At 44.3% G+C, this 16,191-nt stretch overlaps 1 protein-coding gene across 8 annotated transcripts in view; it reads left to right on the forward strand.

The window, feature by feature from the left end:
* Positions 1–16,191, forward strand: part of VIT (vitrin) — a 215,577-nt gene that overhangs the window by 18,007 nt on the left and 181,379 nt on the right. For 7 of the 8 annotated variants that reach the window (XM_029593919.1, XM_029593921.1, XM_029593920.1 and 4 more), the window contains one exon: positions 16,083–16,146. In XM_029593919.1, coding sequence (XP_029449779.1) covers positions 16,116–16,146 — 31 coding nt within the window. In that variant the 5' untranslated portion in view covers positions 16,083–16,115. The remainder of the gene's footprint in view (positions 1–16,082; positions 16,147–16,191) is intronic. The other variant, XM_029593923.1, reaches the window with a different exon arrangement.

The raw sequence follows: 16,191 nt of genomic DNA on the forward strand, positions 1-16,191 counted from the left end.
GCAAGGGGTGTGAGAAAGGGGAGGGGGTGTGGGGGAGGGGATGTGAGAGAGGAGAGGGGAGGGGAGGACAGGGGAGTGGGTGTGAGAGAGGGGAGGGGCATAGGAAGAGCGAGGGATGTGAGAGAGGGGAGGGGTGGGGTATAAGAGGGGAGAGGGGGTGTGAGAGAGAGCATGGGAGGTGAGAGAGCAGGGGGGGATCCTTGAGGGTGGGTGCCAGAGAGAGGGAGCCTATATGAGGAGATTGTGAAGGAGTGTGTATGTGTGTGAGAGATTGGGAGCGCGGGTGTATGAAAAATGGATCATGTGATTGTGAAGGTGCTAGCCTGTGTGAAGGGATTTTGTATGTGTGAGACGGAGCCTATGTGAAGGGGTGCATGAGAGAGAGACATAGGTAGCCTGTGTGAGGATGTATGTGTGAAAGAGAAAGGGAGCGTGTGTGGGTGTGTATGCAAGAGAGAGGGACCCTGTATGAGGGGATGAGTGTGTGTGAGAGAGTGAGAGAGAGCCTGTAAGAGGCTGTGTGTATGCATACTAGAGAGAAGGAGCATGTGTGAGAGAGAGGGAGGGACAGAGGGAGCCTGTGTGAGGGGCAGTACTGAGAACAGGGTCAAACTCTGGGACTGGCAATAGAGTGGAAGGAGTTGAGCCTAGAGGTGGAGGGGAGAGATACTGGCAGGTGGAGGAGATGGGGCCTTAGAAGGCAAAGTGGCTAGGAGTGTAGGAAGAGCGAGTGGAAGGGACACTCTTACAGTGAATTTTTAGGGAAATTCTGCTCAAAATATTTAAAATTCTGCATCTCTAAGTAATAACTTTTTTCTGTATTAATTTAAAATGTAATTACTTAAAGACTGTCACATAAATTGTGTTATTTTGACCAATATAAAATTTGCAGAATTTAAAGTTTTTGTGCGCAGAATTTTAAATATTTTTTTTGCACAGAATCTCCCCAGGAGTAGTTTCCTAGTTAGAGAACATGAGAGGACTGTGAATAGTTCTGAAGAGGAGTAGATTTTCATTCATTCCTGGATGAAGGAAAGAAAGGAAAGAAAAACTGGTTGGACCTATTAGTAGGTTCCTCATCATCTCAAGGAGATTCAAGGAGAAGAGGAAAAGAGAGGAGCTCATCAAGTACTGAGAGTAATAAGGAGAATAAGGGAAAAAGTTAAGGAGAGGTAGGAGTTTTGGACTGTGCCTATGATAGTCCTTTTAGTCAAACTGAAATGATCTCCTGTCATGTGGGAGGGAGTTTACAAACTGCCATAACATTGATTGGAGAGAGAGGGGGATTTGATTTAATTGAACTATTAATATAAATTTATTAAAATGAAGGAAGGTCACAAGTCTACTTAAAGAACTATGGCCTATATTTACTAAATGTTTTTTCCTGAGTAGCCTTTTACAATTGCTATAAGATATGCTATTGAATTGTGAATAGTTTTTACCCGCATTAAATGCACTTAACGCAAGTAAATGGGCTTTTGAAAATTCCTATTATAGTATGTTATGTAACCCCAGGGCTGATAGTCCAGGATAAGGTCCCAGGGCCCACACCTCAAATATTTCCTTGTACTTTTTCCTTTGAAAATTGCCCTGCCATTGTTTTGTATGATTGATTGGTAAGCGTAATGAGGACAAGAGTCCTTTGCAAAGATCGATTAAAGCAGTAGACAAATTCCACTGCAGCCTAGCAGAATGAATAGGGTAGATTTATTATTAACCTTAGCATAGAATCTGGTTAAACCCTTTGTACATCAAATAGTTTTATTTGTAAGGCAACTGACAAGAAGCAAACTACTGATGTATGAAGTTACAATATTTTATGTAAAACACTGCAGTGGGTGACTATAGTCAGCTGTTAAAAGGAGAAGTGTGTTATTGTCTGACTGTTAATGAACCATGGTTATATAGTTCGTTTGAAAGAAGGCATCAGTTCTCAAGTTCAGCCCTCAGCTATTCAGCTTGAAAGGTTCTTGGTGTCTGGTTCTTATAGTATTAACGGCACCAAAGTCAATACATGGTCAATATGATGCGGCAGTTAAGCCATGAGAATCTATTCTCTGTTATTAACCTGGCTCAACAGTTGATTGCTCACTGGTGCAGCTAACACGTATTCAATGGAAGAAGATTTTAAGCATTAAATCCAATGAATGAGGGAAAAACAAATGAAATTTGGACATCCTTTCTTAAAGTCAGTACATGAACAAATAAAGATTTTTTGTCTTTTTTTGTTTTATGTGGTGGGTAAACGCTGTATTCTGTTTCTACTTACTGGTGCAAAAAATAAAAACTGATAGGTTACTGCCCTTTATAAGGAATCTATTATATTTGCCTCGAACCAGTTTTCATAGTGTTTTGTTACATCACAGTGTTGCTTTCTACTTAAACTAAACTCTGACTAAAACTCTTCAATGTAAAGTTTTATTCAACATAAATACCCAAGGCTCCATTGGCCCACAGCTCGAGGGCACAATATGGCTGCTGGCCACATGTTCAGAGGGTCCCATTGGGAATCTGGTGTATGCCTCAGCCTCCAGACCCAGCCCAGCATGCATAATATGGGACTAGAGGGAGGGGGTGGGGTAGTCGGGGTGACCTAGGGTTACCAGACTGGGGCAGAGCTGGTGGTGAGGTATCTGAGAGCATTTGGAGGCTTGCCCCCCTGAGGCCTGTGAGTTGATCATGCAATCCCTCACTCAGGGCACCTGCAGATCCTTCCTTCAGGGGCTGATAGACATGGATGCCTTCTTAAAGAACAGAACTCCTAGCTCTGCTGGCCATTAGCACAGCACAACCTCCTGCAGTTCAATATTTATGTGAAAGTCCTTGGGGATATCCCCAAGCATCTTTACTAATGGGATTGTCATTTTTCGCCAAGGTCCAGAGATACAATGACCCCAGCCTGGCCTTCACTGTAAAAAATCTGGTTAAAGGTAGGTGAAGGGCTCCCCAAGACTGGGAGATAGTATAAGGCCAATAACCCATAGCATGCCCAGGAACATGCTCGAGGCATTACCCTTTGTACCCTTTAGTAGCTACGAGGTTATGCTGTTTGCATGTCTTTTCTCCTTTGCCTCTTTTGGGGCCTTCAGGGTTGGTGAATTGTTCCCCAAAGTCAAATATGCTGTGGTCTCCAGTGGTCTAATGGAGTACAATGTGGCCATGTCTCAAGGGATGCTCTGCATTATGCTGTGCAGATCCAAGATTAACCAATATGGCAGAGGGCCAGTTATAGCACTGAAGGACATAAAGGGTTTGCAACCTTGCCCCCTCAAGAACCTCCTCAGATTCCAAGCTGTCAGACTACCATCAGACCATGGCTTTTGGATCATGTTAACAGGACTCTGCTGACCATATTTCAGTTCCATAAGATGATGGAAAGGGTTATAGAAGAGCTGGGTCTGGATATGTGTCTTTTTGGAACTCAGTCCTTCTGAATAGGAGTGGCAACATCAGCATCAACGTTAGGATTGCTTCAGAAGGCGATCATGAAGCTGGGCAGATGGCGCTCTTCCCATTTCAGGTCATAGGTACATCCTGCTGATATTCTTCTATATATCAAAATCTTGCTACAATAATAATCAAGGGCTTGACTTTATAGAGTGACCATCATATAGTGCTTATGGCTTTCCAAAACGGATCTGCCCTGACCAGTGCTAGGGCTTTGTAATCATCAGTCACTCTATGCATGGTTTATATGCTTTGTGATTAAAGCTATATTGGTATTCATAAAGATGCTTTGTATTACAAGCTATCGCCACACTTATCTGCAGTGAGTCCACTGTGTTGGTGAGCCTCTTAATAGTTGATCGTGGTCCTACATTCCAATGTTTCGGAGTTGTGCTCCTTCTTCAGAGAATAGAATCGGCTTGTGTGGATTGTAGTCAACTTATCTGCAATGTATAAAAATGAGTTAAAATTGCCCTGCAAATGATTTCTTTCATGGCAAAAAATGACGGGAGTCACTCACTTGGTCAGAATGATCATGCGTGCTAATTGCTTAGTCAAGTTTCTTCAGCACTAAAATCAGAAAATTTGGAGTCAAGAGTTACACATTTTGGAAAAATATGTATACATATCAGAAATGGATACACTGCTCCCAATCTACTTACGTTAGTCACCAAGGTGCATTAAGGTGCCACAATAGATACTGACTGAACATAGAAGCCGAATTAACAACAAAGACCTAAAAGCTCCCACCGTACAACACTGCATAGAAGGAGGACACCGATTTGAAGACTTTAGTTGGATCATTCCTGAACACATTCCATTGCACTAGCACGGAGGAGACAGATCACACACTCTCAATTACAAAGAAAATCAGTGGATCCACCATCTACAATCAATGAAGCCCAAGGGGTTGAATGAAAAATTAAATGGTATACCCTCGTTTGACTTCAGCAATACGTCATTTCTGGATGTCAATCATTCCCGGTTTTGTCGGCACATTTCCCTTTAAAAATGGTGGCTATAGAAGGTGTCCGCTGTCAGTATCTATAGCTCACAGCACCTTGGTCTGATCCAGTATGGCAAATCTTATGTTCTGAAAGGGGAGGGGAAGAGGGGCAGAGGTTGTGGGAGGAGCCTGGGACCCACGAGTTCAGCTAGACAGAACTGTGACATTTTAGGATATGCCAGAGAAATGATTAAATTATGATTCCCCATATATTAAACTAAATAAATGCTGGCAGATATGTTCATTCCGAGTCCTGTACGGATGCACAAGAATGATGTAGACTGAGCTTGCCATCTAAAGCTTTTCCAACTGTCCCTCTGTAGTTCTGTTTACTGCTTGTTTCCCTGATGTACTATATTTCCTCTGCCTGCTATACTTTCTCCTTCTTTAGCACAGAGTACAACTAGCAGGTTTCTTTATGGCTGACATGATATTACTGACAGACATTATGTGTCCTCTAATCAATTGCGCCTCTGCCCTATAAATAACTCCTCAGTTCCATGGCATGGTGTGAAAGACCCCAGCTGCAGCAACATCTTGCCACAGAATCATGGCAAACTACCTCCCACATATCAGCCATTAAAACTGCTGGGTTTTCCTCCTGCCTAATGTCACAGCTCATGGTGCTGCCACTACTTCCATTACACTAAATGATGGTCTACCATCCAACCACTGCTGTAGTTATGCCGCTACTTAAAGGACCAGAAGCCTGCTCTTTGTTCCTGCAAGCTATGTGGCTTTGAGTTCTAGGTTGCTTGGTGCTAGAAATTGCACAGTTAAAAGTAAAGACAAGTCATACCAGTAACAGAGCTGGAAAAGGGAGTGGCCAGCAAGGAATCCAGGAGGTGAAAGGGAGCACAGAACAGGCACACCAAATCCCAGAAGAATCAAAACTGTCTGTTCAACGCTAATGCATCTGAGCACAATTGGAAAAATCTTTAAAGGACTCAGGTCTAGATTTTCTAACCTTCCACGGCGTCTTGAGTCACGTGGGACGGGGGGGCGGGCCTGTGATAGCCAGCGAATAATAAATTTCCTGCGGGGTATACTAATCCAGCGTTCCAACGGTGGAAACGACAGGGTATAGGCCGGTGGGGTATTTTGTGGAAAGACACAAATCTAATTCCTTTCCCAGAGCTACAAGTGCAATTTCACTTACCTGGTGTGGATACACTTGCATACATGCAATTGAGGCATTTTGCACATACATACTCCATTGGACACTCACTTAGGCATGGTAAATCTGCTTTTGAGGAGTTGTGTCTGAAAGCTGACCAGGGTATCAAGTTGCTTTCCCAAGTATATTCGCTGTTGGGTTCTTCGCATTTTGGTCGTACCAAACAAATGATAGCTTGGGAAAAGGATCTTCAATGTTCCTTTACTCAAAAGGACTGGGAAACGATTTTTAGTCAACTGGGAAAGGGATTAATTGCAGTATCTATGATTGAAAACGCTTATAAACTGCTCTACCGATGGCATTACAGTCCAGTACACCTACACATGGTCCAAGCGACAATATCGGATCTATGTTGGAGGGGCTGTGCACAAAAGGGGGACTATTTTCATATGTGGTGGGGCTGTGTGTTGATTCGGGATTTCTGGAGGGCAGTGGAGGGCTGGCTTAGCCTCCTTTTCAAGATGAGGATTGAACTCTCTCCTGGCCAGGCGTTATTGGGTCAATCCTTACCACTGTTAGGGCTGCAAGACAATCGGCTGGCTTCTTTCATCCTTACGGCAGCTCGTCTTCATATAGCCCAGAAGTGGAAGGACAGTCAACCCCCTACTATGGGTGGAGTATACTCTAAGATGCAAAACATTTATATGTTGGCGGACCTTACGGCACGACTTCATAAAACCTATGGAAAGTTTGTGCGGACTTGGCGGCCATACCGAGCATGGCAGGAGAGCGAATAGAACATATCTGGGCTCGAGCTTTATGGGATATTATATTGGGAATGACATACTTTTCTATCATACATTGGGTATATTTTTGATTGGGGTAGGAAATGGGGATGGGGATTATAAATATAATATTAAATATACGCTAACAAATGGATCTTAGAGATTTCTAGGTTTTTGCTAGTGGTCCTAAGGGAATCTGAGTCATAACTGGTTATGTTAGCATAGATATGCTTGGGTTTTGTGTTTTAACAGTATGGAGCACCTCCACTGAATGTTGACGTGGAGATGTTATGATGTTTGTTCTTTTGCTGATTCTTATTATGCTCATGAGACGTACTTACTGTTCTGATGATTTCATGCTTATGTATGAGATGTTCTCTTTGTATCGTTTTGTACCTCATTTTCCTAAGGATCTAATAAAGCTTGTAATAACAAAAAAAATATAATAAAATCAAGAAATATAAAACATCAATCATAATAGTAAAATTATGGTCATAAAAATAATATTTCAAACCAGTTAACGAATAGAATATCCAAAAATTCCCAAACACCAATAAAATATTTCAAAATATCTGATGAATCAAAAATCCAATTCAAATATGAGCTAATATTTCCCCCCCAAAAAACAATAAAATATTTCAAAATAGTAGAAATATCAAATTACACCCAATAATTAAAATTAATAAGGATTAAAAAGTCTCCTGCTCTCCATACCTGGATCTTTTGATTTCCAGTCACCCTGAGATTGTCCTGGATTGGGGAGGTAGAGCTACACAAACTATCTTCACACACATACACACACACACACTCCATCTCTCTTATTTATTTATTTATTTATTTAGCATTTTTATATACCGACTTTCCAATAACAGAATTACTGATCAATTCGGTTTACATTTTAACAGAACAATAACATTGACAAGTAAATGTCTTACAAAGAACAGGTCGATATAACTTGGATAAGTAAATATGGGGTTAACCAGTAAAGATACATTGCCTAATATAGGTATAAGTAAAAGATACAGTGCCTAATGTAGGTTAAATAAACAGTTGCTAATTATAAGACTAGGTTATGTCTTCGACTGCCATAGATTAAGTGAGTTCTATAGATGATCTAAATAGCTCTCAGGTGGGTAATCATTGGCCGAGATGTTCCACAGGAAGCTGTTATGGGAAAGCTTAGTTGAACAACCAAGTCTTGAGTCTTTTTTTAAATGTAGATGAGCATTGCACTGCTCTGAGTTCTGGTGGGAGAGAGTTCCAGATTTTGGGGCCCGCTGTAGAGAAGGCTCTTTTGCTTAATGCTGACTTCATCGGTAGTGTATGTAGGTTGTTTTTATAGGCTTGTCTTACTGGTCTGGAGGAGGTGTGGAATCGGAGAGGGATTTTGAGCTCGAGTGGTGCCAAGTTGTGTAGAGCCTTGTGGGTTATTGAGAGCACTTTGAATAGTATTCTGAATTTCACGGGTAGCCAGTGTAGGGTTTTCAAAATAGGTGATATGTGGTCTCTTTTATTGGACTTGGTTAAGATCCTTGCTGCTGCGTTTTGCAGCATCTGTAGGGGTTTTATGGCGTTAGCGGGGAGGCCTAGTAGAAGCGAGTTGCAATAATCTATTTTCGTGAGAATGATAGCTTGTAGCACTAAACGGAAATCTTGGAAATGGAGGAGAGGTCTCAACCTTTTCAAAACTTGTAATTTGAAGAATCCATCCTTTACGATATTATTTATGAGAGATCTGTAATTCATTTGATTATCAAGGATAACCCCTAGATTTCTGACTTGTGTGGACATTGTTAATTGAGAAGACAAGATGGTACTGGGATGTGTGTGGGTTCCGTCTTGGGAGATGAGTAGGTATTCTGTTTTGCTTTGATTTAGAATCAGATTGAGGCTCGTGAGCAAGTTGTTGATGGCTAGTTGGCAAGAGTTCCAGAAGTCCAGGGTTTTTTGGAGAGATTCAGTGATAGGAATCATTATCTGCACATCGTCTGCGTATAAGTAGTGTATGAGATTTAGATTAATGAGGAGCTGGCAGAGTGGTAGAAGGTATATATTGAATAAGGTTGGAGAAAGTGACGAGCCTTGTGGGACTCCTAAGGTGCAGGTGACTGGTTGCGAAACTTCCTTGTTGACCTTGACCTTGTACTGTCTGTTCTGTAAGAATGATTTGCACCATTTGAGGGCCTCATCTCTGATGCCTATGTCTGACAGACGATCTATTAATGTGTTATGATTGACCGTGTCAAATGCCGCCGAGAGATCAAGTAGGATGAGAAGACAAGGGTGTCGGTTTTCCAGGTTTAGTAATATGGAGTCCGTTAGTGAGATAAGTAGAGTTTCCGTGCTTCGTGATTGGCGGAAACCGAACTGAGCTGGAGACAAAATGTTGTTATCGTTTAGGTATTCAGTTAGTTGTTTGTTTACAACACGTTCCATGTGTTCCACAACACGTTCCATGATTTTATACATGCCTATACTCTCACACACACTTGCTTTCTCTCCCTCACTGACACATTATGGGGTAGATTTTAAAAGGTTGCGTTTGGGTGCAAGTGCTACCTGGCACGCGCGCATGTTATAAAATACTGCGTCAGAGCGGCCTAAGAGGGAACTTCCCTTCCTACCCCTTCCCCCAGCACTACTCTAACACTCCCTCCTGTCCTTTATTTTACCTTTTGCACCTGCCTCTGGGCAGGTGCAAGTTGCGCAAGCCGGCCAACTGCCGGCGCGCGATCCCGGCACAGCAGCAAATATGGCTGCTGTGCCAGGAGCCTGACCCCGCTCCTGCCCCAACCCTGCCCCTTTAGTAAAGCCCCGGGACTTATACGCATCCCGGGGCTTTACGCGCGTCGCCGGACCGTTTGAAAATAGGCCCGGTGCACATAACCTTTTTAAAATCCGGCCCTATGTGTATAAGCATGCCTTTGAGAACCTATATGTGACACATAGGCTTTCACAAGCACACACATGTACAAGGTACTCGCACAGATATACACACCACAAGCCCACAAGTTCTCACACAGACACACACACAAGCTCTCACACAGACACATGCACACAGGTTCTCACATATACACACACAGGGTTTCCTTTCTCCAGGCCACAGTGGGATGGGCTCCACCGCGGCCCCCTCTGTCATGCTTTTCACTTCGGCCGAGGTGGGATGATATTCACCATGGCTCCGCCAGCGTCCTTCTCCCTTAAGCTCGGGGTGTGGTGGGATGAACTCCACCATAGTCCCTGGGCTACTCTTTCCTTCGGATCCACCAGCTTTTTCTGTGAAGGTGGGGGGCAGGGGTGGGAACTGGAAAGCTGTGAATATGCGTGCAGCTAAAAGAGGAAACTACTGTGGCCTCTCTTATTTTCGGCTGCCGGCAGGTTAAACTCCGCTGGCAGCCTACCTCTCTGCAAACTTTTTTCGTTTTTGGCCACTGGCGAGCTGAGCTCTGCCAGCGGCCCCATGGTCTCTCCTGCTCCTGCCCCCCCCCCCCCAGGTGTGCCGCCCCATGCAAATGCTTGCACACTTGGTCGTGCCGGGCCTGACCATAAGCGTACTTAGTGGCAGAGACGCATAAGTAGTTCCAATGTTGCAGGGCAGAGCTTTCTGCTCTTTTTGCTGGTACTTCACAAGTTCTGTACAAAAAGGGAAGAATGGCACCAAGTGCAAAACCAAAAGCACAACATTGGTGACATCTGGTGGTCACCAGACTCACAATCCATTGTATGTTCTCCAGTGACTGTACCGAAGGCCCTTTATATGTAAAGAGAATTGACATTCACTTTTTGATCATCCATGAAATCTGTGAGATTTGAAGGCCTATGAAAAAAACGGCACCAAATTTATTTTGATTTTTTTTTCTCATAAATATACTTGGATATCCCATTTGTGGATATTTTTGTTCTCTACTCCCCTCTCTCTCCTGAGCTATCTTTTTCAGGGTGGAATTTGTAACCTGTCTTGGTGGTGTTACTTGCCTCATTATAATGCTGATTTAAAACAATATTTTTAATAGTGATCCTGTCACTTCTAATTCTTTTGGTTTTTCACATTATTCTCTCATTCTGTTGGTCGGCATCCTTTGCCATTCAACTACTATGTGACGCCCCTATCTTCTCTTTGCTTTACCTACTCAGTCCTGTATCTTATCTCACCCTTCTCACCTGCATTCCACATTCCAGACCTTTCATTCATCTTGGAAATTTGGTTAAGTACAATGATATTATCTGCCCTATCACACTTTGTGTGGTAGTCTGTATTTATTCTCATATTTTAAGTAAGTCATTTTGAGTCAATTATTATATTTATATTGAATTCATTTAAGCAATAAGATGTTTTTAGTATTCTTTTACATATTGTTCTAGTAATAATAGTAAATAAGAATCCTTTTATTTAATTAATTTTGTAGCTTCATCTATTAATATTTTTTTAATATTTTTTAATTTATTTCTCCGGAGAGCAATAATGAATAAAGATAGTCCTCTCATTTAATGTGACATATTTTTCATCTTTTTTGTCTTTATGTTTGTTTGTTTGTCTTCTTATAATTATTAATTTTTTATAATTTTTCTTTATATACAGTTCACAGTCTTAATACTTTTGAAGGCAATCCAATGTTATAATTCATATTTCAAAGACTATTTTCTACAGGTAAAATCACCTATACTTTCAACTAGATTTAATTTCATATATGCACATATTTCATTTTAAATGTTTATATATGGTTACATATGTCTTTTCTGATTATTGGTTTTATAATTTTTGTATGTCATGCATCTTTTATTGGTTCCATTGTTATATCTGTTTGACGTTTAGTCAGGACTATGTTCCATTTTAAGTGTTTTATATATGTTTCATATCCATTGTTACCGTTTATGTTTTAATATTTTTTGTCTTTATGATTTGTGTGTGTTATGTAATTTTTATTGTATTGTCAATAATTTAAATGTATTTATTGTAGCCCCTGAGGCAGCCCCAATGAGTGGGGCGAAACTTGGCCTGAGTCGGGCATATTGCACTTTGGATTTGTAAGTCTCCTGAATAAAGCTTTTCAACGGACATTTTTAGGCATCTATTGTGTGTGAGGCAAGGATAGGGCAGCAGGATCTGTCCTAAATAGGACCCAAGGGTGGTGTCAACATCTGGGTCTGCGGGAAGTTTTTCCCTCCATGGCCCCTTTAAATCTATTTGAGAGCCACGCGTGCCTAACAGCAGCAAAGGCCAGCAGTGCGGTGGCAGGATTGGCTCCCCGCTGTGCTGGAAGGAGGCAGCAGCGGCGGCTCGGGGGGCCGTGTAGAGGCCCGGACCGGCTCGGAAGATAAGTGTGGCTGGCCGTGAGGCTCTGCGGCCGGCCACCGCAACAGGTTCCTTTATTCTGTGTTTGGAGAGGGTCTGTCTGTGTTCTGCATGTGTAACCGAGGTGAGGTATTCTGCTGGCATGTAATTGCTGTTGAGGGATCTGTAGCAGTTTGGCTTGATTTGTTTTCCTAATATGAGGTATTAGGTGTTTTAAGGCCTGGTATAGTTTGAAGTGTTACCTTTCATTGGCAGGGTTGTTTCTGTTTGAGTGCTGACAGTTAGTGCTGTTTTTGTAGGTAAGATTTACTATATTGCAATTGTTTTTCAGTTTAAACCTGGCTTTCTGAGGGCCATATCTTCACCCAATATGCAGTACAATAGGCATAATACCATATGGGTTCTAACTGTCTTTTTTGCAGGGTTTTCTGGTTGGCACTACAGTAGTGCATGTAAATACAATATACATATTGTGACATTTTTACCTCAGATGACTATACTTTGAATGCTCCTTTTCATGTAAAATCTATTATAAATGCATAATTTTTAATTGCGTGTGGGGAAGATGAGGCTAAGGTGGGGAAATGCAAGGCTGTAAGGTTTGCCTGTAATGCCCAACACTGGCTCTGGCTGCACACGTGGGAAAGCAGGGTTAAATGTAGAGCTGTGCTGCTTTGGTTCAGTAATTTTCTCCAGTCTGAGCCAGGACTTAATTTTTTTTTTTTTTTTTTAAGCCCTGGAGGAACAGCATGGATCACGTCTGGTCTCCCCTCTCCTGGAGTAGGTAGACAAAGCAGAACCTGGATGACCATAAAAGCAGTAGTCTCTGTGTAGCACAAAGTCACTGGGAATGCACTGGAGTGGGTGGGGAAGGGAGGAAGAAGGAAGAGATGGGTGTTGAGCTACAGTCACAGAAGGGGAAGGGGTGAGCCAGGAGGAAGTGCTTGTGCAGTACTAGTGAGGTTTCTGTCTGAGTTGGCTGGGCTGACCTCTGAAAGGGGAAACTAGCTGTGGAATCAGTGAGTGTCCTGGAGAGAGAGAGGGGGGGTGTCGAGTTACGGTGGGAATGAGATAGGAAGGACACTGCCAGAGACTGGGGAAGGGCTGGCAGCAAGAAAGAACATCATAAAATGATGCTGCAGTGCTGGGACACTCATACACAGGCCGATACAGAAAAACCTGCGGGAGAGCCGGCGAGCGCCCCCTTTGGCAGGCGTTAATTTCTGAGACTAAAATGTGCGGCTTGGCTACACATTTTACTTTCTGGATCGCTCAGGAATGAGTAATAGGCCCATCAACATGTATTTGCATGTTGCGGACGCTAATAGTTTCGGGGGGGGGGGGGGGTTTGGCCACGCGTTTTCAACGCACTATTACCCATTACTGTATAAGAGGTAAAAATAGCACATCAAAAACGCGCGGGCCGAATGCGGGCTAACAGTGCGCTCCGCCGGAGCGCATTTTACTACATCGGTCCATGTGTGAGCAGAAGAGCAACAGCAGAATTTGTGTGTCAGAGAGTCTGTGGATGTCTCTTTGTGTCAGAAGGAAAGACACCTACCTACACACACAGTCTGTCTCAGACACAGTGGGGAAGATTTTAAAAATTTGCGCGATTGTGTACTTTTGTTCGCGCACCAGGCGCGAGCAAAAGTACGCTGGCTTTTATAAGATACGCGCGTAGCCGCGTGTATCTTATAAAATCCGGGGTCGGCGCGTGCAAGGGGCTGCACATTTGTGCAACCTGCGCGCGCGTGCCGAGCCCAGCGCGCGCTGCCTGTTCCCTCCCCCCACCTTCCCCTCCCTTCCCCTACCTAACCCACCCCCCCCCGGCCCTATCTAAACCCCCCCCTTACCTTTGTTGGCAGATTTACGCCTGCTAAAAGCAGACGTAAATCTGCGCGTGCCAGCGGGCTGCTGGTGCGCCATCACCCGACCCGGGGGCTGGTCCGGAGGCCTCGCCACATCCCCGGGCCGGCGCCACGCCCCCGGGCCCGCCCCCGAAACACCGCGTCACGCCCCCGAAATGCCGTGTCATTTCGGGAACGCCCCTGACACGCCCCTCCCCGCCCCTTTTACGAAGCCCCGGGACTTACGCGCGTCCCAGGGCTCTGCACGCGCCGGCGCCTATGCAAAATAGGCACGCCGGCGCGCAAGGGCCCTGCGCGCATAAATCCAGCCGGATTTACACGCGCAGGGCATTTAAAATCCGCCCCAGTGATTGTGTGTCTTTATATCAGAGAGAAATACACACACGCTCTCACTTTCTCTCAGACACAAAGGGGTAGATTTTCAAAGTGTTACGCGCGTAACCCCTGAAAACCTACCCCAAACCCCCCCCCCCCCCTGCGCACGCCAAGCGTATCTTTCATAGGCTGCCGGCGCGAGCAAAGCCCCAGGACACGCGTAAGTCCCGGGGCTTTCCTGGGGGGGGCGTGTCGGGGCGTGTCGCAGCGGGCACGTCATCGGGGTTGTGTCCGGGGGTGCGTGTCGCGGCTGGCGTGTCATTGGGGGCATTCCAGGGGCGTGGCCACGGCCTCCGGACCAGCCCCCGGACTGGACCATAGCGTGCCAGTGGCCGGCCCGGCGCAAGTTACGCCTGACTCGGGCAGGCGTAACTTGTGCAACAAAGGTAGGGGGGTTTAGATAGGGCCGGGGGGTGGGTTAGGTAGGGGAAGGGAGGGGAAGGGGCAGGGGGGTGGAAGAAAAGTTCCCTCCGAGGCCGCTCCGATTTTAGAGCGGCCTCGGAGGGAACGGAGGCAGGCTGCGCGGCTTGGCACACACAGGCTGCCGATTTTGGCCAGCCTTGTGTGCGCCGACCCCGGATTTTAACAGATATGCGTGGCTACGCACGTATCTATTGAAATCCGGCGTACTTTTGTTTGTGCCTGGTGCACAAACAAAAGTACGCGCAAGTAGTTTTATAAAATCTGCCCCAAAGTGTGTGAATGTGGGTGTCTGTGTTTGTGCATGCCTGACACCGGGCTGGCGGTGTGGTTGGTTGTCTTATTATTTGGCGACTTGTTTAAGAGCCGATTGGTTGGTAAGAGACTAACTCCAGATCAGAAATCCAGGATGTATATGTAAAATATAACCAAAACATGTGGGTGGCCCAACTGATGGCATAGAATGAGGGGGTACTGCAGCTCAGTTTGCTCACCTTGGCCTAGAGTGAGCTCTAATACACAGTTATTTAAGAAAAATATGAAATTTATGTTGGAGAAGTTTTGGCTCAGTTCTGCCAAGCTCATGATATGCTTCTCAAAGATCAGCTTGGTGTACTTTTGGGAGTTGTTAAAGCACATGCAACACAGAAAGTGCACAAGGAGTCAGACTGATACCCCGTGGGCTGGTTTTGAAAAATATCCTCTGAGCTGATATTTTCCTGCAATCCACATCTATTAGTCATACAAGTTCCCTCTCTATCTTAGAGGCAAACAAAATTTGATAGGTAAGCTGAGCCTGCATTGGCACAACCATAAGATGAACCAAATCTATAAGCACAAACGAAGCTGTCCCCACAACTTGACCATAATACTGAGCAATGCAGAAGTCTCTGGTCTGAGTCTCCTACCCAGCAGGGCTGGCAAAGCTTGGGCATGTTATAAGAGTAGAAAAGAAGAATAGTTGATGTGCCTACTGCTTCCAGAGGCACACCTCAGCCCATCTAGCAGTAGTAGGCACACCAACTATTCTTTTTCATTCTTAACATGTGAAGAGCTCGCCAACATGGGGCATGAATTTCTGACATCATTACTGACATTCATGACATGCAACCAGTTCTAGTTTAGTTTATCCATCAAACTTCTTGTTTACCTCTAGAACATAGCCAGTGAGGTGTAGATATTGAAGGTAGAGAGGGAACTAGTATGACTAATAGGCATAGCACAGACAGGCTCAACTTTCCAAGGCAAGCCATCTGAGAAAGGGAATTTCAGTGGAAAAGATATTTCCCTAGGGAAAAAAAATCAATTTGCAATGCTCAACAAAATGAACTTTTTTGTGACTGTGGTGTAATTTATATTATGTCTCTGTTCCCTCCTTCTTGGCTTCTCATTCTTCTTCTCCTTCCAAACTTTTCTCATTTCTGTCTCGCATTTCCTCAGCTTCTTTTTAAGTCCCCACTCTCTCCTCTTAGGGTACATGTTTCTACACATCTCTCCCTTTCTGCCCCCAAGCTCTGCCTTCTTGCCCTTCTTTCTCCCAAATCAGCAGCCATTCCAGGGTGACCACAACTCAAAAGTTCCCAGGTCTGGGAGGAAGGATTTGAATTTGCCTCCAAACTTCTCCGGACTCGGTCAAATACTCCCACAAAATCCCAACTGCATTCTTAGTCAAATATACAGTGCTCTGGGTGGACAGCAGATTGCAAAGGGCTTAGCATCCATAGCAGAAGAAATAAAGTGTTGATGGATGTATTTGGTTCTCTTCCAGGGTCCCCCATACTGAAACTACTGTCCTCTCATCATGAACGGATTAACCATTGCAGCCCTTTTTGGTAAGTGTAACACTTGGTTGTGTTTTTCTGTAAGCAGTGAATGAA

This window comes from Rhinatrema bivittatum, chromosome 3, assembly GCF_901001135.1.
Source record: "Rhinatrema bivittatum chromosome 3, aRhiBiv1.1, whole genome shotgun sequence".
Taxonomy (NCBI): Eukaryota; Metazoa; Chordata; class Amphibia; order Gymnophiona; family Rhinatrematidae; genus Rhinatrema; species Rhinatrema bivittatum.